Consider the following 24,777-nt stretch of genomic DNA (forward strand, 5'->3'; position numbering starts at 1 on the left):
TATACCAGTATAAGGTACCTTTATTCTGATACAATTGCAGCCATGCTACAAGTGGTACTTGCATAACTACATTGGTTAAAAAAAATCAGCCCCTCCTATCCACCAGTGCTATTAGTACAAAAACTGTGTGTAGATCAGGCCTTCGGAGCACACATCCCACTGATTTTCCATGAGACTGGTGTCCTAAGTCATTTTTAGACCCTTTGAAAAAAACCTCTCTCCCACTGTCTCTAGTTTTACCTGCTCATAGCGCACAGTCCCAGCTTTATCTGGCCTACACACAAATGCTACTTGCACATGAACTAATTCCAATTAGCAAACCAGAACTGGAGACCGGACAGTGAAACCAACATTTGAAATCATACCCCTGCTTTTGTTAGTGACCATATCCCACCGCACAAACATCCACACCCACACGAGGAGTAAATAGTAACGCTCTTGCCATTCACAAGTTTGAAAATGACAACAGCCCTTTCAGCATGAACATGCATGCTTATAAATCTGGACTCGGGAAATGCAGAGGTTGCTATGCTATGCTATTATTTAGCCCTAATTAAACTCAAATGCTCAAGCTTGTGGCTAGGTCCAACATGAGAATATAGACTTCACGGGGACTTGCTTATTTTAAAAGCTAGCACACCATGGCGAATGCAAAGTGTAATAAGTAGTACTTAAATTACAGAGATAGATTATGAAGCTGCTGCTTCTTCAGGAATACAATAATTATTAGGCATCTGAGGGCTAATCTGATTATCTTTATGGCTGCTGGAAATTCTAATTAAATCTTTTTTTTTTTTTTGGCAGCAGGCCCCATGCATCCACGTATGTGCTTATTTTATCTAAGATCCCGCTGTCCCATTATACTCCGCCACGCTAGCAGTGGCTCCCACCACAGCACCTCATCTTGGACAACGGCTGCAGTTTCTCTGCCGTGATCTGGCACCGTTTTCCATTTGAGGACTGCAGCATAGAGCTGGCTGACTGACTGTGGCAAGAAGTGTCTACAAAAAAATCATGCAGTGATTGTTGCCTGGTTTGTATGATTTTGCCCTCTCCCAAAGGTTTGGATGTCCATCTCAGCCCAAGATATGGGGACATTTTTGCCCCCACATTCATACTTGTGATAGTTGAAGAATCAGGAGAAAGTGCTATTCAAAAGTTATTGATCAGAAGATTAACTGGGAGAGGTCTAATTCACGCCTGTCCCTGGCTGGCTTCACAATGCACCTATGAACTAAGTGAAATATCACTGTTTTCATTTATAGACAGGAAAACCCAGGCTAAAGTTAAGGGATGTGTTTATGATCAGACTGCAAGCCAATATCACTACGAGGTTAGAACCCGTCTCGCCTCCCTGTCCCATACTTAGTCCTCTAGATGTTAGCTAGGGAACCCAGGCTGAGTGATGTACCTGTGATCATAATGCAAGTCAATGTTGCAATCAGAACTTGGTGGACAATGGAAATCCATTTCATGGAGGAGTTTGAGATTTGGTTTCATTCCAATTGCGAATGAAAATGGAGACTGTTGAAATCTTTGGTTAAATGGAAATTCTGTCCTCAGCTGTATGGTAAGTCCCTGCTCTGGGGCAGTCTGCCTAGGGAGGTGCTACCCCAGACTGGGGGACCCTGGGAGCCCAGGCTGCTAAGAAGCAATGATCATGTAAGCCAGGATTCCCAGGGCTTCAGGTTCTCAGCTCCATCAACCCATGATGCAGGCTGCTGAGAAGCTGGGCAGGCAAGCTGGCAGCAAACCAGGCAGGGTTCTATTGGAAGCATACCTGTTTGCATCAGAATTTTGTTGAAATCGACAGTCCCAGGCATGTTTCAATTTTGATTAATCGGCAAATTCAGATGAAAAAAATGTTTACTCCAAATTTTTCTGACTAGCTCCAGTCACAGCCAGGATTAGAACCTCTCTTGGTGCCCTGTCCTGTCGCTAATCTGCTAGACTATAGACCCTGACTTCCTGGAGCCTGATATTCCCTGTCTGGGAAATGAGGGCAATGGTAGCGAAGTGTAATTAACTGAAGCTTGTGAAGTGCTGTATAAATCTGCAAAACAGCATCAAGGAGCATTTTTCAGAGGTGGGAATGGAACATGGGCTCTTCTGCATCATATCCTTGGGCTATATTTCCAAGTGAAGGTGGCTTTGAGCTTTTGCCAGTCTCTAAGTAGTAAAAAACAGCATGTGTAAAGTTTCACAGAAATTTTCCCAATGTCTTTTAATATTGCTCCAGTTTCACAGAAGTTTTGTGAACTCAAACGGGCACATTTAAAAACAAACAAGCAAACAAACAAACCACCAATCACACGCCTTCCTCCCCTCCACCAAACCTAACAAAATAAAAACTTTCCATGCTGGATAGTCACCCAGCTCAGTTTATAAACATCAATTAAGTATTGCCCAAAGGTGAGATTTAACTCTTATTCTCATTTTACAGATGAGTAAACTGATACAGAGAGGGATTTAATAACTTGCCCCAGCTCTCACAGGAAAACAGAGCCAGAAGCAAAACTCAGCAGTCCTTCTACTGCTGTGATCTAATCACTAGACCAAGTCTCCTCTAGAAACCTATTCCTTGTAAACCCATTGGCTGAAGAGCAGTGAACTCAAAACACCACTACTACAACCTGGGTACAAATTAACCATCTTGAATCTGCATAAAACTTCAGCTGCGTGGGGTAACAGAATTTATCATCTGTTCCTAGGTTCATTTTAAATATAGGCAGGTCATACAGGTCTGAAACCAAATGGAACAACATAACAGGGACACAGAACTACTAAAGATGCAGATGAAATTGCAGCAAACCCTACAACTGCCTAACTGGGTCCCCTGTAAACATTCAAAAGATGAGAGATTTAATGAATGGGGGTCAATGTTACAGATGCTTAAAACAAACAGGAGATCCATACATGTGAAGTGTCATTTGTGATCCCCTTGAGTCCATTTTGCAGGAGACCCCAGCTCTGCATATTTCAGATAATTATCTTATCTAAGTTTTGTTCTTAAGTCCAGTGGTCTGCTAAGATTCTGGAAAGAAACAGTCCCTTACACTGAAGAACAGCTGTCTTCATTAACCACTTGGGAGCTGCAGCCAGGCATTACACTGGAACTAGGTGAAATGTGAATTGATGTTTCTCGGCTGTGAGATTTGCATAATGCCCATGGCCTTGCAGCACCGTGTGAGCGTGTTCGCGTTTGTGAAAGATGGCTCCATTTTGCTGGTTGTGAGGACAAGGAGTTAGCTCAGAACAGATTGCCTGAGTAGAATGATTGCCAGAAGACAAAAATACATTGACTTGAAAGCTCTGCAGATTCTCTGGCACTGAGCAGAGCAGACACCTGTATTCTATGGTGACAGCAAGGGTGGAATAAAGGTTCCTTTGTTACATAAAAAACTGTGAACTGTCTGCCTGCTGCTTTTCATGTACAGAGTTTTGCAGTGGCACGTGCTGCACTGGGGTAAGCTGCACCAGTGGAAGTCAGTTTGCATTGCAGTGCAGCTGTACTGGGATTTTGTACCAGTGTAGCCAGACTGTTGCAAGACTCCCCCAGTGTAGACAAGGCCTACATCACAACTTTACAGGTGCAGTCCTCTTGTCCATAGGGAGCAAAGAATCTTTCCATGTTTAAGGAAATAGGTGATGTGTGCCTAGGTTCAGAGCTTCCAGACGAAGAGGTAGATTATGCGTGTGATTACACTAATATTACTGTCCATTAGCGTATACTGGAGGTTACCATCGTAGCCATCCCTCCTTGCATGAAATAACTGTTTCATCCCATCCCACACATAGCTGCATCTTAAAGACCGACATAGCCATGCACAACTCCTTCTCCCCAAGGAGGATACCACGTTCTGCAGATACAACAGTTTGGGGATGTTCATGAAAACCTGGACCTTTAAGAGTCCACTGTGGGCAGTCAACCAGCCATCCTGAACAGGAAGCTGTCCCTCTCCCCAGTCCAATAGTATTCACAACATGCAGCTTTGATGGTTTTTCAGCTGTAGATCTCAATGTATTTTGCAGAGAAAGCATTGTCCCTGTTTTACAGATGAGCAAAGGAGCACAGGAAGGAGAAGTGAAGTGATTTGTCCAGCAAGTGACCCCACCCCCATGTCAGTGGCAGGGCCAAGGAATAGAAACCATGTCTCCTCAATCCAAGTCAGGTGCCCTGACCATTGAATCATGCTGCTTCTAATAAGTGTTCATCAGATAAAATACATTGAGGCAACAATCACATCTGCATTGTAACTGTTCCCTAAAAATGCCTTTGGCCCCATGTGTGTCCCCCCCTCCGGCCCAGTTATCCTTAATGTTCTCCATAAAGTTGTTCTTTGTCTGCCTGACGCACAGATGAGTCACCTGACCATCCTGTTACTTCCTTTATAGTTGACATTAGGTGGTTGCTGCCCATTTTAAAGAAACTCCTCCAGGTACTGCATTACAACATCAACTATTTAGCAAAAAGCCTCTTTGGGCAATTGCTTATGCAGCATAGGTGAGTCACTGGTGAAACTGCTGACTCCAAAATGCTTCCCCCGCAGACACCTAGGTTTCAGTCTTTTGCCCAGCACATTGTCCTTTCTGAGGCTGCACCACGCCCTGGAATGTGTTAATGCCCGTGCAACAAACAACTAAGGGAAGCCCCATGCTGGCTCATAACCGCTTATTTAAAAAAACCCAATACTGTCCCGGACAGGAGTTTGACTAGCACAATCTTTGCTTGAAGTTATTTTTGATACAAGAAATGATACAAACCAAATCTGAGATGGATGTTGATGAATATGCAGGGAATAAAATAAACCGCAATGTCTAAGAACAGTTGCCAGCAGGTTAGCAGCACGATAGGATTCTGCTAGAAATATGTATTACACTCTCAGGAATTATTGGCAGTGTTGTCTAATAATTAGAACACAAGACTCCTAGGTCCTATTGTGTGATCTGCCACAGACTTACTGTGCAATCCTGCATAAGTCATGTAACTTCTCTGTGCGTCATTCACTGATCTAGGTACTTATACACACCCAGCACCAAGATATCAGAACACCTCACAAGTAGTATCTTCACAACGTGCCTGTAAGACCAGGAAGCATTCTCTTTCTTTTACATACGAGGAACCACATCACAGAGATTGCACAACTTGCCCAATGTTAGGTTGAGTTATTTAGGCCTGCTGCCAAACGCAAATGAGAGAGGGGGGCAAATGGTGATTTTTAACAGATGGCTAAACTTTAATGAAATTTCATTGGATTTCTTATCCCTGAGGGTTTTCTCCGGCCAGATTTCAAAAGCCTGCAGCAAACCATGGAGGTGTTACAGCATCTCTATCTCTCTCACACACATACACTGAAAGAAACATAATGGAAGCATTGGGCAACCTTAATATAGGGGTGCTGCAGATCCATAGGATCTGTATTGCATCTCAGCTTTAAACAGTCCCTTGGAGAAACACCTTCAGTGTGCCAGACCCCTAAGGGGCCCCCACTTTTCCTTAAGGCTAGGCCCCATGGCCACACTGCCTCCATGACTGAGCCTCTGGGCTTCAGCACTCGTTTCACACTGTGAACGCTGCCCAGCAAGTTCCGCTGGGATTATCTCCTGTTCAGAGATTTTACACACTCCAGGGACCAATGCACAATAGTAAGTATTTGCAATAACCCCAGGCAGTCTTTTCAAAACAGAGGAGGATTTATGAGTCAGCTGGAACACGGCACCAGGCAGTTCTTAGCTTAGCACAGAGAAGCAAAAGCTAAGACATAGTCCATGTTGGCCAAGCCAGGTCTCTCAAGCTGTGCTGCTGAAGGAAAAATCTTAGTTTCTTCTCTCTGTGTCTGTTCCTTTGTCTTCCAGCCCTAAGTGAGGTCCTGTGTCTCTACACAAGCCGCTCTTATTCTAGCCTCGTCACCTCGTGGTCCCTTATCTTCCTCCTGTAGAGTTGACCTGTTCTACCTGCTGGAGTCTCCTGTTTGCAGGGGTCAGTTGATCAGTCACCGGGGTTCCCGTTGTCTTTCTGGATCCTCTATTGATGCGAGTGGCTTCAGCCAGTTGATTAACAACCCATTCAGACTGCCCCAGACAGTTACATGAAACAAACCCCTCATGCCTCCGGCTCTACCGGAGAGCAGTTTTTTTAACCATTTTGCACCCAGTGGGCAGCAATCCTTCAGCAAATAACTCATGGACACGCACAAGGCGTCACTAACTACCAGCTCCCTTTCTAATTTACTCTGCTGGACGTCTCTCACACACGAGCATTGGTTTAGCGCATGGTGGCTGCTTGAGGTTTAACGGTCTATGCAGCTATTTGTATCGCCTCATTAGGGAAGATTATTCCCCTCACCCTACTGCCTGTCTGTACTCAGTTTATTGCTTAGTTTGTCTTGAAAGCAAAGAAAATTAGTTCATAGTCTCTTTATTATCTCCACATTAGAGGCAACACCCCTCCGGGTACCATAAAGTAAACTAATTTATTCCAGTTTATTCAAACACTAAATGAGGAACTAGAACTACCCTACAATAAAACCTTGAAGATGAAATCTACATTAAACCACCTGCTTACCCCTACTCGAAAGGCTCAAAGGGGTCTCCTCATTGTAGCGGGACGGCGAGCGTCATCAGAAACGTGGACCCTTTGCCTTGAGATTACTGAGCCAATAGGTCTCAAATCTAACACAGGAGTCATAGATCACTCTTATTTCCCTGCTGTTCTCTCTGGCTGAAGGCCAAGGCTCAACTCACTCATTTTTTCCACTCACAAACCACCAGTCGCTCTTGAATGCCTTGAAGTATGTATGCAATATGAACCCTGCAGCTACCATGTGGCCTGTGTCAGCTCTACCCCGGTTGGTGCTCACACTCACCAGTAAGGTTCTTTACTCAGGTTGTTGGGTAAAAACCTCTGATGTGTATTGACCCACCGCCTCCAAATTACTTATTCATCTCTGCCCTAGCCCCTCCTTTCTTGAGTGCAAAGGCAGTTTATGGAGTCTTTTTACACCTGCTACCGTTGGAGCAAATGGTTTCTGTTGGCTAGCTGGTAAAGCGAGCTCCGCTCAGAGACTGACTGCTTCCCTTTGTGCATGAATAATCCACAAAATACAAACAGTGTGAAATACACTACACAACTGACCAGCTCCTTACCTAGTGTCAATTCTTCAGAGCTCCTTTGCCCTTCAATTGAGCTGGGACAGTTGGTAGAAGTCAAAGTTCTGACCTATTATGTGTAGCATATTTAAGGCTGTTTATTTAGCCTCTGCAAGCATCTACTGAATGGAAGCTCAGTCCAAGAAATCCTCCCTCCACCTACCTGACTAGAGTGACTGTTAGATGGCTGATGCTGTGTAGAGTTCTTCTGAAGCCATTCCCTGGGAAATACAATTAGGTGGTTCTAATTCAGCCACATTCAATCCCAGCATAATACTGCTTTGGGCTCCTACATATTCAAAACAGGAAAGCTTCGGGGTCGTGTGTTCTTCCCTTCACAGGGGATGTGGAATGGAACCCAGAACAGGCAGTTAGTACATTATATGAGAGCTGGTAGCGTACACAACAACCAAACATTTTCAGTGCATCATTGGAACAAACCCATTTTTTGTTTTTCAGAATGTGAGCAGCTTTGTTTTTTTTAAATAACGGAATATAAAAGACATCAGGCTGAACCTACGTAAAGATTCTGGACCCACAGATTCATTTCCACGCAGGGTTAACACAATCGTGTGCTGTGGACTGGTTGGTTGCCAGATGCATTTCAGCAGCACTTGCTCTATCCTGTTCGTGTAGCACTTTGGAATGAAAAAGGCAAATGTAATACTTTTACACCTTGCCCTGACACTTCAGAGCCCAATAAGCTGCTTTATTTTCCATCCACACCATGCCCTCCCTCCCTCTTTGTTCATGCAGATTTTAATTCTTAACCTACTGAGGCAAGGAACTGGTTGAAAAGTTCTGAAATTCTTTGCAGTTTTTTGTGTGAAAAATATGCTTGTTTTAGGCCAACTCTACTTGCTGCTTACAGACACGATAGCTGAATGCTTTGAACAGCGGAGAATTTTGCCACGTACCTGATTTAAAAAAAAAAGGAATTGCTGCCCTTGTGGAAGTAGATGCATCAGAAAATTAAGCTAGTAGGATATTAGCTCAGAGTTGGCTTCTGAAACTTTAAAAAACTCTCTCTTTGGTGTTGCTCCTTTTCTTTGCCAAAGAAGATCAGCCAGTGGTTTATTTGGTCCCAAACACTGTGTCTGAGAGAGGCGATCCAGCAGCCTAGCTCAGGGTAATGAACTGGCATTTTGCCTCCCATGCCCCTCCCCAAATCTGCTCCCTGGGTGTTGAGAGAGAATATTTGGAATTGCAACTAAGCAATGATTGGAAGCACCTGGGAAACATGAAATGTACTAACCACTCAAACATCCTGGAGTCCAGCTAGTATTGATGCTTTCTCTCAATACTAGCAACCTCAAGCTACCACCCAAGGTCTACAGTGCATAAATACCACAGTAATGGGCAAACTGCAGCCTCTTATCCTGCCATCCCCCTCCCCCTCCCGAGCTAAATGAAGCTTAGCCCAAACATCTCCAATGCTACCTATCAATACCCAGGACCCAGTATATAGCACTGGTGGATGACCTCTTCCTGTCCATAGACAATGGCCATATTTCCATATTCATCTTTGGATTGTCATAATAAGCCACCAAGCTCTATCATCTCCTCTGTATTAGTCAGCATCCGTATAAAGGGGATCAGGTGAGAGAACACCAATGGCAGAGCCATCAGTATTTACATGACACTTAGCTCTATATTACACCCACAGAGCTTCCTTGGGGCCCAGTCAAGGTCAACACCTGGACAAAGCAGAATCCAAGGAAGGTGGAAACATATTAAAGAACTTGTCAGCACAGGGGGATGTTAGGGAAGGAGACAGTAGCTGCTTGCTGTTTTGGGGCTCAATTGGACTTCTTACTATTGGATGACAGGATGGCCATGACAAATGCTCATTTCCACCTGCATCTGGCAAGAATACCATGCCTTGGCCTATTGGATTCAAACCTGGCCGTCGTGAGCCAAATCTTCATGAGACTTTGGGCTGAACATTGCAACCGATCTCAGAGTGACTGTCTTCAACCGTAGGTAATGCTGACAGGTGGGGAGTGCAGCAGCTTATCTACAAGCCACAACAGGGTACCACAAGCACAAGTTCCTAAAGGACAGACTCCTGCCTAAGCAGCCTGATTTTCAGAAGTTCAGTGCACAAGCAGCTCCCTCTTGACTTCATTAAGAGCTGCTGAGTGCTTAGCAGTTTTGAGAAAATCAGCCCACTTATTTAGAAGCCTAATTTCAGACTTTTTAAAAAATCTTGATCAAAGCTACATAGGAGCAAGGTGCTGAGATGGGGGATAGACATGCTTTAAGAATCTAGATGTATTGAGAGCAGCCCCGCTGCCCCCCCATAGCCCACGATGGAATGCTCTGTTCATCGAGTGCTCGTATTTGCTAAGCCTCCACCAGACCATGTTCTAACTGAAATCATATTTAAGATCATCCCACTACCAGGCAGACTAAGTGTTCTTGCATATCAAGTCCTGGTTCTTTGTGTAAGTGAATTATAATCTTCACTATCACTTTTGCTTACCTCTGCCATAAACACTGAGCAGCCCGACCTAATTCTTCATGTTTAGGGAGCAGCTTACATTATGGTTTCATGAAAGCTAAATGAAGACATATCAGAGTCACTATCCCTTGCCCCTCCTCCCCAAATGTCCCTTTGCTATTTTCAGAAGGGAAAATAAAAGTGTCAGTCACAAAAGTTGTGACTATAAATCACTTTTATGTAAGTATAGAAGCTCATTCAGGTCTTTCACTGACGATTTATAAAAGAAGTTTGCTGACAATGCTGAAATACATGTATCAGACAGTAGCTGTGTTAGTCCTTAGATCACTTTAAAAAACACTAAATTAATCCTCAGCACCCCTGTGAAGCAAGTATTAGATCCATTATGCAGATGGGAAAACGAGACCAGAGGTTAAAAGGAAGAGGCATCTGTGCCAGGGTTTGAACTCTGGAATGTCTGGCTCTGAGTTCCGTGGTACGGGATTCATTTTTTGTGCCTCAAATGATTTTCAGGCCAGCAGATTTTTGAAAGGTTAATTCTCATTGGTAGCTGCAGTGTTCAAAATTTTAATCAAAACTTAGGACAAAACTATCCTTTTGTGCCCCCTCTACCTCCCCCACACAGAGAAATGGAAGTAACACACTCGCATGTTTACTCAAGTTACACACACATATGTTGCAGCTGGGCACATTTGTGGCACCCAAATGACATGACCAACTCAAATTTGGCTTAAAATTTACATGACCTTAAAACAAACTTCTACAAAACTTAGGACATTTAAAATCTATTTTTTTTAAACTGACACTCCCTTATAGTGTTCACAATTTTAATAATTTAACACCAAAATCTGAAAGTAAAATGGATTTGACTGTCAGTTGCTGAAGCTGAACTGAAACAAGTAGATTAAAAAAAGAAGTGTTCAGTTTTAAAAATTATTTTATTACGTCGGTAAACAAAAACTATGGGATTAAAAAAAAAAACTGTCAAAACACTGACTTGCCAATGAATTATAGATTGATGAAAATTGTTTCACCTCTATCTAAACAGAAGCTAAAATTCTGGACTTTAGTCACTGATCAGAAGTGTTTCTGATGCAGGGAAAATAACATGTAATACAATAATTATAAGAAAATCAAAATTAGTCTTTTAAGCTAACTCCAGCCTTGCGCAATCTAACAAAGCTGGAACACTAACTGGTTAAGAAACAGATTTTATTGGAAAATCAGCTGTGTATTTGGATATTATAAAAACATGCCTAATTGTGGCATCTTCTCAAAGCCTGAAAGGTAAATTATTCCCTTGCCATATGACACACCAAAAGAGAGCATGGGGTGAATTCACGTTTTTATTTGTCCTCTTCAGGGTTCTATCAAGAAAAAAAATTTACGAAGAGGAACATTTCATTCCAATCTGAAGGTGGACAGCAACATCTTCTGGGCGTTTCACAGCACGGGGCCTGCTGCACAGGAGGCTTGAGAATCTCTAGAGACGCCAAGGAATACAGAAGTCAGGGTAGGCGATGATTCTCTAAAATAATCAGGGCCCAGCATGTTTAGAGGCTTGAAGGTAAATAGCATGACTTTTATTCAATACACCTGTTATTGCTGCTGGCAGAGAGCAATCACTTCAACAAAGCCTACCGGATATTGATTACTGTAAGAGCTACATCATCATTTCATAATAGCTTGGACTGAAGTACATCAAACAACCAAGCGCTGCAGATTCCAGTCCCTTCAAATGGAGAGGCCAACAGAGAACTCCTTTTCTTTACAGGGACATTTGTCTTCATTCTTCCCTTTTAATCCTAATGCAGCAGATTGATACCATGAGCAGTAGCAGCCTGCACCAGAGGCATCAGAATCTGGCCGAGTGGTAGAAATCTCTTTACTGGCCACAGTTAGATTAGACATATTTTTAACACACATTCACATGCCTTCTAGTTCTGGACAGTTTCTGAAGGCAATTTATGGCCAAGTTCTGCACTCTTACTCATGCTGAGTTATAGCTCACTGAAATCAGAGGATGGGAAGTCCAGGGGTTAGAGCAGCAGCCTGTGTTTCAGGAGGCCTGGATCCAATGACTCACACTGCCTCAGGATTCGTGTGAGACCCTGGACAAATAGTTGAACTGCTCTGTGCCTCAGTTCCCCATGTGTCAAACCAGGATCATAGCACTTCCCTACCTCTCAGGGGCGTTGAAGTTTAAAGTTTGAGATGCGCAAACACTACAATAATGGGAGCTATAAACTCCTAAAATGGATCAGAACTGGGCGGCTTGCAGAGCGAGTTATGGATCAAAATGGGGGTGAACAACAGAATCTGACCCTTAGTAATAAGAACATGCTTGAGACCTCAACGCATCTGTGTTCACATTCAGTTTAAACACCAAATGCAATGCACCTGATATTGTTTAAAAATTTCAATTAAATGGGAAAGGCAAAAAAAAAAAATTATACCTGGAACTTGAAATCAGCAAGAAACTGACACTGCTGAAATAATGAAAGTAAAACACTACTTCAAACAAATATGTGATAATTCTCTTCTGCTGCATTTGTGTGTATCTAAGAAGGGAAATAAATTTATCTTAGATGGGCTTGGAACAGAAAATTTCTAAATTATTTTGACTATTTGCTCTCAGATATTACCAATCCTACGACTAACTTTTCTGAAATTTGGTCAGTCATTGCTATTTTTTTTTTTTTTTTTTTTTTTAAGATTACATGTAAAATAAAAAAACTATTCACTTGCAAAGCACTTAAGGAATATAAATCCCAAGTTTTAAGGGGGGGAAAGGGAGCTAAGTCAGATTATAGTTTCCCAAAAGTGGCTTGAAATGAGAACCATGAAAACAGCAAAAATCAGAAAACATTCAAGTTAATGGAAACAAGTCTTTATTAAGTAACTTTTAATATCAGAAAAATAAAACTCTTATATTCTCTTTACAGCAAATATATAATATCAGTGCTTTGGCCATCATAAGTTAAAGGCCCTTTATCATAAAATATATGGTTTTTAAACTTTACTCAAATTGAATTTATAATCCCTATGACCTCCCTACATATACATAACAAAAAGAAGAGTGTAGTAAAATTAGCAAATACTAAACTATATTGATAGTTTGTCATTGTTAGTTTGTGGTTTATAGAAATGGTACACGCACCTAATATCTGTCGATTCCTTGGCTTATTAGTTGCAGTGTACAATGCAATAAAATACAAAATACATGCTTGGTGAACATTTGTTCATATCTACAAGACTGCAGCTAAAGATTAGGTTTCAATACTGACATTTAACTATTCTACAAGCAATCAGCATTAAAGTTATGCATTACATAATATGCCATCAAGGCAACTCTTATACTGAAAAAATCGTAAAATAAAAACCATTATTTGTAAACTTTTATACGAAATGTAACTCTTCAAGTGGAAATAAAAAATAAAATTTTTGTATATTTACTAGTTCAATATATAGAATTTGTTTTGTTATACTGAGGAAAAAAGCTTGTGTGTGTCTTGGGAAAATAACGCTTAAAAAAATAGAAAATTCCACTGTGTGTGTGGAGGGGTTTTCATTTTTTCATATGCCAGCACAGATTTTGGAATATACTGAGGATGAAGAAGCTAGAGACATCCACAGGTTGAAATGTACGCAGCACATTCGAAAGCCATCTTTTGTTGTGATTGGAAACAGTTTTGAAATGACGTAAAATGATTGAAGGGCCATGGTCGCAGCTGCTTTCAGGAATTATACATGAGCACATACACACCTCCCCCTTTTTCCTTTACATTACTAAAATAAAATATATATATATATATATATATATATATATATATATATATATATATATATATATATATATATATATATATAATGTGCAAGACAAGTATGGATTGAACATAAAAATGCTTCACATTTTTGAACTATATAATCTCTAAAATGTAATTTAAGAACACCATGATCAGACTAGTGAATGGAATGTTAGCATCCTCACTATTAGCCAAAGTATGTGCACCCTAAAGCCCTTACTGAAATGGGATCAAGCCACCATCAGGCTACTCCACAATCCATTAAGAAAAACAGTGGGTAGGAATTCACAATGAAGGAGACCAAATCGTTCCTGATCCTCTGAACATACCATTGTTTACAAACTGGGTGAGATGAAGGTCAGTTTGGCAGTCCGTCCCATTTCTTCGCCCCACCTACAATTAACAGTGATCTATTTAAAACTGCCAACAACCTTATCCATTCAAAAAAAAAAAAAATCAAACTGTGCATTAAAAAGTTATTTGCAATACTGAAGAATTAGGCATAAGTTGTTGTAAAATAAAACTAAACAAAACCCAAAACGTATTTCAAAACTGGCAGTGTAAAGAAGGCAGCATTGGAAGTGTTTTTTTGATACATCAATAATACCACGAACCCTCTAGCGCAGACTAATTCTCTGTTTAGGCTATAGGGTTCATTGCCTCCAGAACACAGACGTTACCAACACGAATACAGATCACTAAGAAAACCTGTAAAATTAATTTGTTTTCTTGGTTTTGAAATTGATCTAAAGTTTCTCCCCTCCTTATACCAGATGTATCTCTGATAAACATGCCATCTGTTTAAACCACACCGGACAGAGACGATCTAGGTTTAGTGTTACCGTAGCAGCCTTTTAGAAAGGATAAAAGTTTACTAACAACTTTAGCCTATTCCCAAGAAAGCCCAATAACAGTCAGAATTAATTAGGAAGTTTACTTGGGGAGGAGGGGGTACCATTACACCCATGCCTTTAAGAGTTTAAAAAGTCCATATATAATATCTATATATATTTAAGAGTGAATTTGGATTGCCTGAGTAACAGCTGTCTGGCAAACTGGACATGATGGAGTTTCTTTTTCACAGATCTTGTTGGCACATTCCATACAGAAGAGATTGTGGCCACAAGGAACTAGGGCAGCAATAACTTCATTCTCAAAGCATATCACACAGTCATGCTTTCGTCTAGACTCGGGTGGCGAACTGGATGTGGAACCACCATTGGAAGAGGAGTAGCTGTTGGTACCATTAGAAAAAGCAGGGATGTATATTGGAAGGCCAACCTGGTTGCATGTACTGGGTGGGTCACTTCTCACTCTCCTAGCAAGTGCATGTTCCAAAGTTTCAGGAAACGTAGGTGACAGACGAGGAGTGGATGGCTGACTCCCTCGACGCTGAGTCTTCATGTTACCAGAAGGGTCACTACCAAAGCCAGATAGCGGGTTTACTGGTTCAAAAGGGGTCCAGATAGTTTGGGAAGGTGTTGGTAAGGAGTCATATGCAGGAGAGTCAACTGCAAGGTCTTCTGTGCCTACAGAGGGCAACGTTTCTCCAAACCAGAAGTTTCCTGTGCTGAATGGACTTGTTGGGCTGAAGTCAGCCAATCTATTGCTTCCAAAATAGGAATCAGTGGAGCCACTTCCTAAGGAGCTGGAGCTGTCATTTCTATAGTTAGAAATCATTCTGGTGCGGCTAGGAGGGACAGGATTGGAAGTAAGCCAAGCAGATGCAAGAGTCCCGCCTTCAAAGCTCACATCTGTACCATTGTAATGGAAATCATTTTCTTCATTCAGCTCAATGTAGTTTCCAGTGCGCATGGCAATATGCATTTCTATTTCTTCACGTGCACGGTCTACATTTTCAGGCATCCCTGTAACCTCAAAGACTGGCTCCTTGTCTCTGCTGGGAGTAACAATGTATGTGTGTGTCTGCTGCTGAATTCTTTTGATTGTAGCTCCTTTGGGTCCAACCACTAGCCCAACTACACGGTAAGGCACCCTGACTTGGACTGTAGTCTGACCTGGCAGGTTGGGAGTACATGGCAGCCCGCCCAGAGCAGGACCATTTTTGTTGCGTGATGCTCTGATCATGGAGAAGTGTTCAGCTGCTGAGAGAATTTCCCTTTTGGCCATGGCTACATCCTCTTTTCGTCCAGTGACGACAAAAATGGGTTCTTCTCCACGAACAGGGGTCTTAATGTAAGTATTCGTCTTGGCCCTTAATGCTTTTATTTTGCAACCTGTTTAGAGAAAAGAAAGAAACGCATATTTAGCAACAAATGATTTTTTTTTTTAAAAGAGAAAACAAAACAAACAAACAAACAAACAATCTCCTGTTTTAAACTGCTTGCAAGCTTCAAGGAACTGCAAGGGTGAAACCTGAAGCCATCTGGTCTTCTCACAAGTCATGTCAGTGAAAGCAGCAAAAACTTCTCTCTCAATTATTTCCACGCTGATCTGTGGTGACCACAAAGGTGAGACTAACACACTGTGCAGTAAGAACAGGAGTACTTGTGGCACCTTACAGACTAACAAATTTATTTTTGCATGAGCTTGCGTGAGCTACAGCTCACTTCTTCAGATGCACAGAAGAAGTGAGTTGCAGCTCACGCAAGCTCATGCAGAAATAAATTTATTAGTCTCTAAGGTGCCTCAAGTACTCCTGTTCTTTTTGCGGATACAGACTAACACGGCTGCTACTCTGAAATCTGACACTGTGCAGTAACATTATTCAACTGATTTTTCTTAATCACTTTTGAAAGTGTTTTTACATTATTCCTTAATACTACAATCTATTCTGAAGGCAACTCCCCTAGTGCTTGGCCTATCCGATGAGGCTGTGCCATTTCTATAGGTTTTTTTTTTTTTAAAACGCATTAAAGATAGCACCTTTCCAATGTTTCCCAGACAAGAAAGTTAAATTAAACTCACTGAGATATCAGAGTTGTAAGTGATGCAATAAAAGTTTTCATCTGCTCGAGCATGGCGTTTATCGCACCATCCTGAATTTTATGGAATGTCAGTTCTAATAGGTGTCAATGTTTAAGATTAAAAAAGAAATTCAGCTGCTTAGGTGCATGCTAAGGGTTTACCTGTGACAACTGTGTGTGTGTGGGGGCGGGGGAGGGGATGGTGGTAGAAATTTTGCTACTCAGCTGTTCAATTCAGTTCTTTTCAGCCCCCTCTACATCAGTTACTTTGTTATGAATCTGTAACTTTAGCACTGGTAGACCTCCAGGAGTTGTAGTAACAGTGGCAACACCAGGCAAGGTGCTGGCAGCCTTTGAACACTGTGTCAATTAGGCCTGCGTACCTGTAGCCTTGTCTACACTCGTGCTTCATGAGGAGTTAAAAAAAAATATATACATACACACACACACACTTTGGATAAATGCCCTTACATTACAGAGCAAAAAAGTCAGGTATACATGGCTCCACCACCTCCACATGGCACTTACTACATTTACAGGCACTGTGGAAATTAACTAGAATTCTGTGTTTCTGGCTTTGTGGGGTGTATTTCCTCAATCATGTCAAGATGCATGCTGAACACCTGCAGGATCAAGCTAAACCCTCGACAAACACACAAACAAACAAGGCACATCAGCATCCACTAACACAGTCCACTGACTTCTCCTGCCTCCTTCCTCCCCCACCCCCATCAGAAGTGTTCAGTACAAAGAAGTCAAACCCTGACAGGAGTTAGGGAGCAGACAATGCACACACATACTAGGTACTTTAATCAACATCCCCAAAACATGACATTTACCAAGAAGGGTTGTTACCAGTGAGTACTGGTATAATTTATGCTTTACTCTTGCCTCATTTGATAAGTGAGACTTCCCTCCCAGCCTGTTGAGTAACAGTCTGCCAGTTTTCTCCTTTTACGTAATTTGGTATAATCTTTGTACATTAGGTGCTTGCTGGGATTTTCAAGTTGTATTTGCATAATGAATGCTGAAGGAGTAGAAATGAATAGTTAAAGAAGCTTTACACTTGTATACTTCAAAAAAGTTTGAGGACAAAATGGCAGGCAGGTCTCTTCCTAAAATATGTGAGGATTTTTAGCATGTTGTACACACAAGCAGCTTGAACTCCTGCTGCACATCGTCAGGACCCAGAAGCAGCCAATAGACTCTGTCAGTGATCTGTAACAGTTCTTTAGGACCCAAGGTATATCTACACTGCAGCTGGAAGCAAGTCTCCTAGCCCAGGTAGATAGACTCGAGCTAACAGATAAAAAAACCCAGCAGCATGGATACTGCTACAGAGGCTGCAGCTCCGACTCCCTAGGCTTGAAAGCCCAAGTCACAATGGTCACACTGCGTTAGTTTCAGCCCCACTAGCGTAAGTCTGTCTACCTTGGCTGGGAAGCTTGCTTTCAGCTGCAGTGTAAACATATGCAAAGGGGGCCAACTTTAACATTAGCCGCTTAATAGCCATAGGGGGGAAAAACAATTTCAACGGCACTTCGGCAAGGGAAATGATCAATTTAAGCTCCCCAAACATTTCCGTCTCAAAACATTACCTATGACTGTTTCAAGTAACACTTCTGATGATTAGAATCAGGGGTGGAGGGGAAAGGGAGGGGATCATAACCTCTTGGGGCTCCTCTGCAGATCCTTTTGAGAAGCCCTGGGAATGTTAGGTCAGCTGACTTGGGCTTGTGGGCCTTGGGCCAAAAAATTGGTGAGCAGATGTTTGGGCTCAGGCTGCCTACAAGGGTGGAGCGTCCCAGCCCAAGCCAGAATATCTACCCAGCAATGTTTAACCTCGAATCCCGAGACAGCAGCTCACTCCCTGGGGCTTTTATCCTCACGTGAAAGTGCCCTAAGACGCCCTACACTGCAATGCTGCTGTCAAGGCCAGAAAGCAGGCAGGTGAGAAGAAGAAACAGGTACAGATGGTGTGGGTGGCACTGTGCCTGTGCCCAACTACTCTCCTTTGCTGAGCAGGGCCCTTAGTGTCAACCAGAAGCCAGAAAACCTTTGAAAAGGCTCTTTAAAAAAATTAAGGATTTTCTATCAAATATTCCAGGCTATACTATGTACAAGGATGCTTGCAGAAAGGGGAATCTTTAATGAATTTAGGAAAAAAACCCAACCCCCCCAAAAGTGACAATGTGTCCCTTTCATTTACTTTGTAAAGAAAGATTTTATGCAAGTGCTTTGGGAGTGGAGTCTGCTAATAGTCAAATCCATTGAGCAGGACAACTGCCACACCAGCAATTGAATGGGAGGACTAAGAAAAAGTCAGATGTCACAAGCATTGTGGGAGGTTGTAGGGATCAGCTTTTGGAGAAGGGTTCAATTTCTCTGCAAACAACATTAATGTACAATATAGCTCCTAATTTAAGTAATTTCCTATTCTCTCTGTACACCCTAGATTGTGTTGTGGGCTTCCCACTCTGAGTAAGTGCCCAGCCTGCCCTTGGTTTTGGATGCCATCACAAACATTAAGTTGACAAATCAACAAGAAATTTAACAAAAAATTTGCCTCGGGGGATAAACTAACCCACTGTGAGCTCAATATGCGGCTGCTAAGCTTCTCAATGCAGTAAAAAGTCTTGTTTATCCGAATGCCCCCAAATTGAAGTCATATCCTCCTCATGTGCACCAACTATTCCCCCCCCCCCCGCCCCCTCAACACACACATGCAAGAATTACTTTAATTTCCTTCATTCCACTTGGATAACTGATACTGTGTCTTTATTTCATAGAGGGTATGAAACATGAACATTTAAAGAAAACCTTCAACACTTTAGAGTAGATCTGGCACAAAATGTGATTTAAAATGGTAGATCTGAGCCTACTGAACACTAGTTTCCATGGTGCTTTACCAATCTGAATAAGTTACACATTCAAAACAAGTTTCCCTGGTAGCTAGTCTTCTGTCTCTAACACCCAATCCCCACAACCTGCAGGGACTTGTCATGTCAGGTGACAACTCATAAAAATGTTGCTTTTAATAAACTTCAGTCCCAGTACAACTCACATTGATAAGGTTTCATAATATGTCAGCATTCGGAATGGTGCACTGACCAAGAGCAGCATGGCTCTTTTTTTTTTAAGATAGGACTCCTCAGCCTCGAAAAAGCGAAGCCCCAGATCTGCCTCTTGCCAAAAAGATGGCAGAACAATACCTCAGACATTTTAAAACTGGCTTCGCAAGAAAGCAGTTTCCACCAAATCCAAGGTATACTCTCAACCTTTATCTAAAGGATAGAAAGAACTGCCGTTAAAGGAAATCATTAGGGCCCCACCAAATTCATAGTCCATTTTGGTCAATTTCACAGTCACAGGATTTTAAAAGTAATCAATTTATGATTTCATGGTGGTGTAACTGGGGGGCGGTGGTCCTGACCCAAAAGAGGGTCACAGGGGTTCCAAGGTTATTGTAGAGGGATCATGGGATTGTCACCCTCACTTCTGTACTGCTGCTGGCACGGGCACTGCCTTCACAGCTGGGCAGCTGGAGAGCACTGGTTGCTGGCTGGGTATCACAGGTACATACATACAAGATTAGGGTTGGAAGGGACCTCAGGGGGTCATCTAGTCCAACCCCCTGCTTAAAGCAGGACCAACTAAATCATCCCAGCCAGGGCTCTCTCAAGCCGGGCCTTAAAAACCTCTAAGGATGAAGATTCCACCAACTCCCTACGTAACACTTTCCAGTGCTTCACCCCTCAGTGAATCAAACTCTAAAGTCAGTGCCACCATCAGCAGCAGCACAGAAGTGAGGCTCACAGAGTATGGGTGGGGTGGGTTACCATATGCCTGAGTTTTCCCAGAAGCCTCCCGTCTGGATCAGAGGCTGTCCCAGCCAGCAGCCGCAGAGCTTCTTGCGGCCAGGTAAAGTTAGAACATAAGAACGGCCATACTGGGTCAGACCAAAGGTCCATCTAGCCCAATATCCTGTCTTCCAACAGCATCCAATACCAGGTGCCCCAGAGGGAATGAACAGACCAGGTAATCATCAAGTAAGTGATCCATCCCGTCGCCTGTTCCCAGCTTCTGGCAAACAGAGGCTAGGGACACCACCCCTGCCCATCCTGGCTAATAGCCATTGATGGACCTATCCTCCATGAATTTATCTAGTTCTAGGTTCCCAGAGGTGGGTCTGACCTGGCTCCTTGAGCGGCCCCTGCAGAGGCAGAGGAAGTCCTGTCATTCCCCAGCCCTGGCCAGGACCACCCTCCACCTTGTCCCTCTGCTACAATAACCAGATTTCACGGGGGAGATCAGATTTCATGGTCTGTGATGTGTTCATGGCTGTGAATTTGGTATGGCCCTAATCATCAAGTACAACACCAGAGACCTATGAATGCACCAATCAATACCAACTCAGTTTAGTTTGCTAGGAAAGCTGGAAGACACCCATAATAGACTATTGTAAAAGGCAACCGTGTCATAACAAGGTCATTAAACCTCATTATATAGTTCTATTAGAACGATTTTTCTATTTGTTTTTACTTGGCCGTTCTGGTTCCCTACCCTCCTCTATTAGTCACTGCAGAGGTGACGATGCACAGCTTGGCTGATTCCATTTCCTTGTACAATATGCTGCATCTGAGCAAGTTGCCTTCAGTCTGACATGGAATCATTAAGCTATTAAGAGTCATATGGCCACTGTACAAATCAAGAGGTTTCTCAGCCTTTTGAGTCAAGGACAAAAACGCATATGAAGAAAAATCCCCCAACCCTCCCCCCTCCCCTTGTGTCTCCTAATTATTGAATTGAATAGCTATTCTGACATAAGAAAATGTAGAATATCCCAGTAACAAATGTAAACAGACACGGACAGTGAAGTCTGACAGCCAAGGAATACTGTAGACTGAGGTCTACACTTAATTAGATTAACTTAGTTGCATCACCAGGGCCATGAAAAATTTCTCATCCTGAGCACTGTAGAAAGGTTGACCTAACCCATGTTGTAGACACAGTTAGGTTGATGGAAGATTTCTTCCACTGACCTAGCTACCACCTCTTGGAGAGGTGGACTACCTATATCCATCAACTCCTCCCCTCCCCGCCCCCCTGTATTGTTACTGTAGTGTAAATATATCCATAACTTGAGTAGTTCTACTGATTTTAAATGGGCCTACAACTGTGCTTAACTTTACCACTGAGTAAAGCACGATAAAACTAAGTGTAGACTGGCATAGCTGTTGGCAAAGGGCGAGATTTTGTTTTGTTTAAACTGACATAGTTACGCCACTAAAAGCCTCTTGCAGAGGCAGTTACACCAGATAAGGAGGTTTTATACTGGTATAGTTTATTTTGCTTTGCTGAACATGAATAAAGTTATACCAGTACAGTAACTCCTCCCTTAACGTTGTTATGTGGCTGATCTATTAGGGAACAAGCTTGTTTAAGTTGCGCAATGTTCCCTTATAACCTCGTTTGGCAGCTGCCTGCTTTGTCCACTGTTTGGAGGATTCTCTGGAAGAGCAGCCTCTCTTTGCGGAGATTAGAAATGAGGGGGGAGCTGATTGGGGGGGCGCTTCTGCCCCAAATTCCCTGTAAGATATGTGGCTCGATAGCTGCCCAGCAGCAGTTCAGGTGGTCCTCCCCCCACTGCCATGCTGCTCCTGCCCTCTGCCTTGGAGCTGCTTCTGGGAGCTTTCTGCTTGCTGGGGGGCGGGGGGAAGAGGGATGCTGATATCAGGATGTCCATCTGCTCCTGCCCCCGCCTCCACAAAGCTCCCAGAAAGGAGGGAAGGAGGGAGCTTGCTGGAAGCTGTTGCTTCCTGCTTGATCTGCTTAAAAGGGCAACATACTTGAAGTGGGGTCAGAGTACTTAAAGGGGCAATGCATGTCTGTCTCTCTCACTCATGCACACACCTCCCAGCACTTTGGAAAGTCAGCACTTGTGCAGCTGTGCATGTGCTGTCAGGAGGAGGGAGTGGTGTGCTCCAGCTGGATAGCGTGGGTTCATCATCATGTTCAGTTTTGCAGGGAAGTGTTTGCAGCTACTGGTCTGCGTCTATTGTGTTTCCTCCCTCCTGCCTCAGTCCATGCTGCCTTGTAGAGAGTGAGGCTACACTAACAACAGTGTAGTTACCCTTGAGGGCTCAATGGAGTGCCAGATCATCATTTAGCAGCAAGGCATTCCCTGGGAAATATCCCACCCTCTGACTCCACCACCTCAACCAAGCTTCACAATCATTCATTGCTGTGTACAATATTAAGCTGTTTAAAACTTATACTGTATATGCATTTTTTTGTCTGGCAAAAAAAGAGTTTCCCTGGAACCTAACCTTCCCCCATTTACATTAATTCTTATGGGGAAACTGGATTCACCTGACATCGTTTTGCATAAAATTCCACTAAGTGAGGCGTTACTGTACAAGACCTTTTGTGTGTGTAATTGAAGGCTTGTCTACATGGTGGGATAATTCACATTATAAGGGCATGATTTCTGAAGTGCATGAACATGCTGCACATTAATTGGTGCATGTAGACCTGCTGGTGTACACTAAATGCTCTGTAGTGCACTTCAACATAGTGCTGTTACGCTACGTTAAACTGCCCTAGAACACTTTTAGCGTGCACTAGCATGGTCAACACAGACCAATTAATGGGCAACATATTGATGCACTTTAGAAATCACACCCCAGTATGTGCATTGTTATAAAGCATTGAGAAGCGCTGAGATTTCCCCCCCTCCTTTATGCTGTCATATTTAACAAGTGTAGACAATACCTAAATCTTTGAAGGATTAGGGCCTTAACTATTTGCCAGTTGGTTTGTGCTGGTCATACACGAAGTAGTATGTTAAGCCTGAAGTTGATACTCCAAGGAAAATGAGAAGACTTGGTTTGGCTCATCTTTCTCAAACCTGCTCCCCTTTTTCTTAAAAGATAGACTTGTCTGACCATGAATGTTATAAGCTATAAATATACTTCCCCAGGAAACACAATTTCCTCCTTTAGAGCAGGTCTTATCTCTCAAATAAATACATGTTTAGGCTCAAATAAATATCTGAAGGACAAAATAGGTCTTTGGCAACAGTCTTAAAGCCTAAAAACAGATTTGGCACATGTGTTCGTCTATCAGCTAGGGCAGGGTGGCTATTACAAATCATGAGTTTAAGAAGAAAAAAAATAGTGTTGGAAACATGGCTAACCCTAATGGCTTCAAGTGAGGTAGCATACTGCATTAGACAAATATTATTTATCATACAAGTGCTTATGGCATGCTCAGCCTTATTCAATACACTGAGGCACTGGAGGGGTAATATTTTAAGACAATATTGCCCAGGTAAAAGGCCTTAGCTAGCTGCCTGATCTAGTTAGTTTTTCCATGTTTTTTTGTATTTAAAATGTACATGTATTTCCAAACTACAACCCTGGGCGTTTAGGAAGAGGGTTCAGTTCATAAGGGGTAGGGAAGATGATTTGTGATAAATAAGCCTGTCAGGATTACACTAAGAATGTCCTTATTTACCCCATGCAATCAATTAAGTCTTTTTAAAGGGCAAGAATTATTTTACAGTAATAGCTCCTTTCAAGATGTTCTGTGTTAGTTTCTACCAGGTTCTGCCACTGCAGATAGGGCAACTCCAGATTCAGAACTGATGTATGTACCTAGCAATTTTACTGAGCTTTTGTTCGTTCAAATCAGAATCTCAAAATACGGGTGTGGAGTGGAGATGTCTCAACTGTACTATAGCTAGAGTAATGCCTATGAGGAGCACAGGACAGCAGGGCTTTGGAGCAGTGCTCCAGCTCCAGGCAAAAACCTGCAGCTCCACTGCTCCATGCTCCACTCCAAAGCCCTGCAGGACAGCCAAAGAAATTTTAATAGATACATTAAATTTCAACTTTTGACTTCAAGTATTTAAAAACCAAACAAAATAAAAAAAAACAAAAAACCCCCAACACTAAATAGTTGAGGAGAAAACACTGATGTTCCTAAATGTAGCAGCTGAAATGGTAATACTAATGCCGTATACCAGTGGCTCCCAAACTATGGGGTGTGCCCCTTGTAAGTGGGTGCGGAGGAACATTTGAGGGTGTGCACACAGCAGGGCCAGGCCAGCCCCATGGGGGGGTGTTACAGAGTCCCCGGATGATGCTCTGGAACTGCTCCCCACAAAGCCAGTCAGGACTTTGGGGAGCCTCCTCTCCCTTGGAGCAGACTGTCTTCAGGGCAAGAAGCTCACATGGCTTCACCTTCCTGGGTCTGACCTTGGAGCATTCAGCATATGTCCCTCTGTGCGCTTCCCACAGCGAGTCTGCCCAGGTGGGATCCTGGGGAAGCCAGAGGGTCCTGCACACACCCCCACTTCACAGTCAGACGTGACTCTTCGCCAGCCAGTAAAACAGAGGTTTATTAGATGACAGGAACATGAGCTAAA

General features: G+C 42.7%; 1 protein-coding gene across 1 annotated transcript in view; it reads right to left on the reverse strand.

The window, feature by feature from the left end:
- Positions 1-12,487: 12,487 nt before the first annotated feature.
- Positions 12,488-24,777, reverse strand: part of MEX3C (mex-3 RNA binding family member C) — a 36,472-nt gene continuing 24,182 nt past the window's right edge. Inside the window, exon 2 of the mRNA XM_050944710.1 lies at positions 12,488-15,656. Within this exon, the coding sequence (XP_050800667.1) occupies positions 14,431-15,656 (1,226 nt within the window). The 3' untranslated portion in view covers positions 12,488-14,430. The remainder of the gene's footprint in view (positions 15,657-24,777) is intronic.

Source organism: Gopherus flavomarginatus, chromosome 3 (genome assembly GCF_025201925.1).
Source record: "Gopherus flavomarginatus isolate rGopFla2 chromosome 3, rGopFla2.mat.asm, whole genome shotgun sequence".
Taxonomy (NCBI): Eukaryota; Metazoa; Chordata; order Testudines; family Testudinidae; genus Gopherus; species Gopherus flavomarginatus.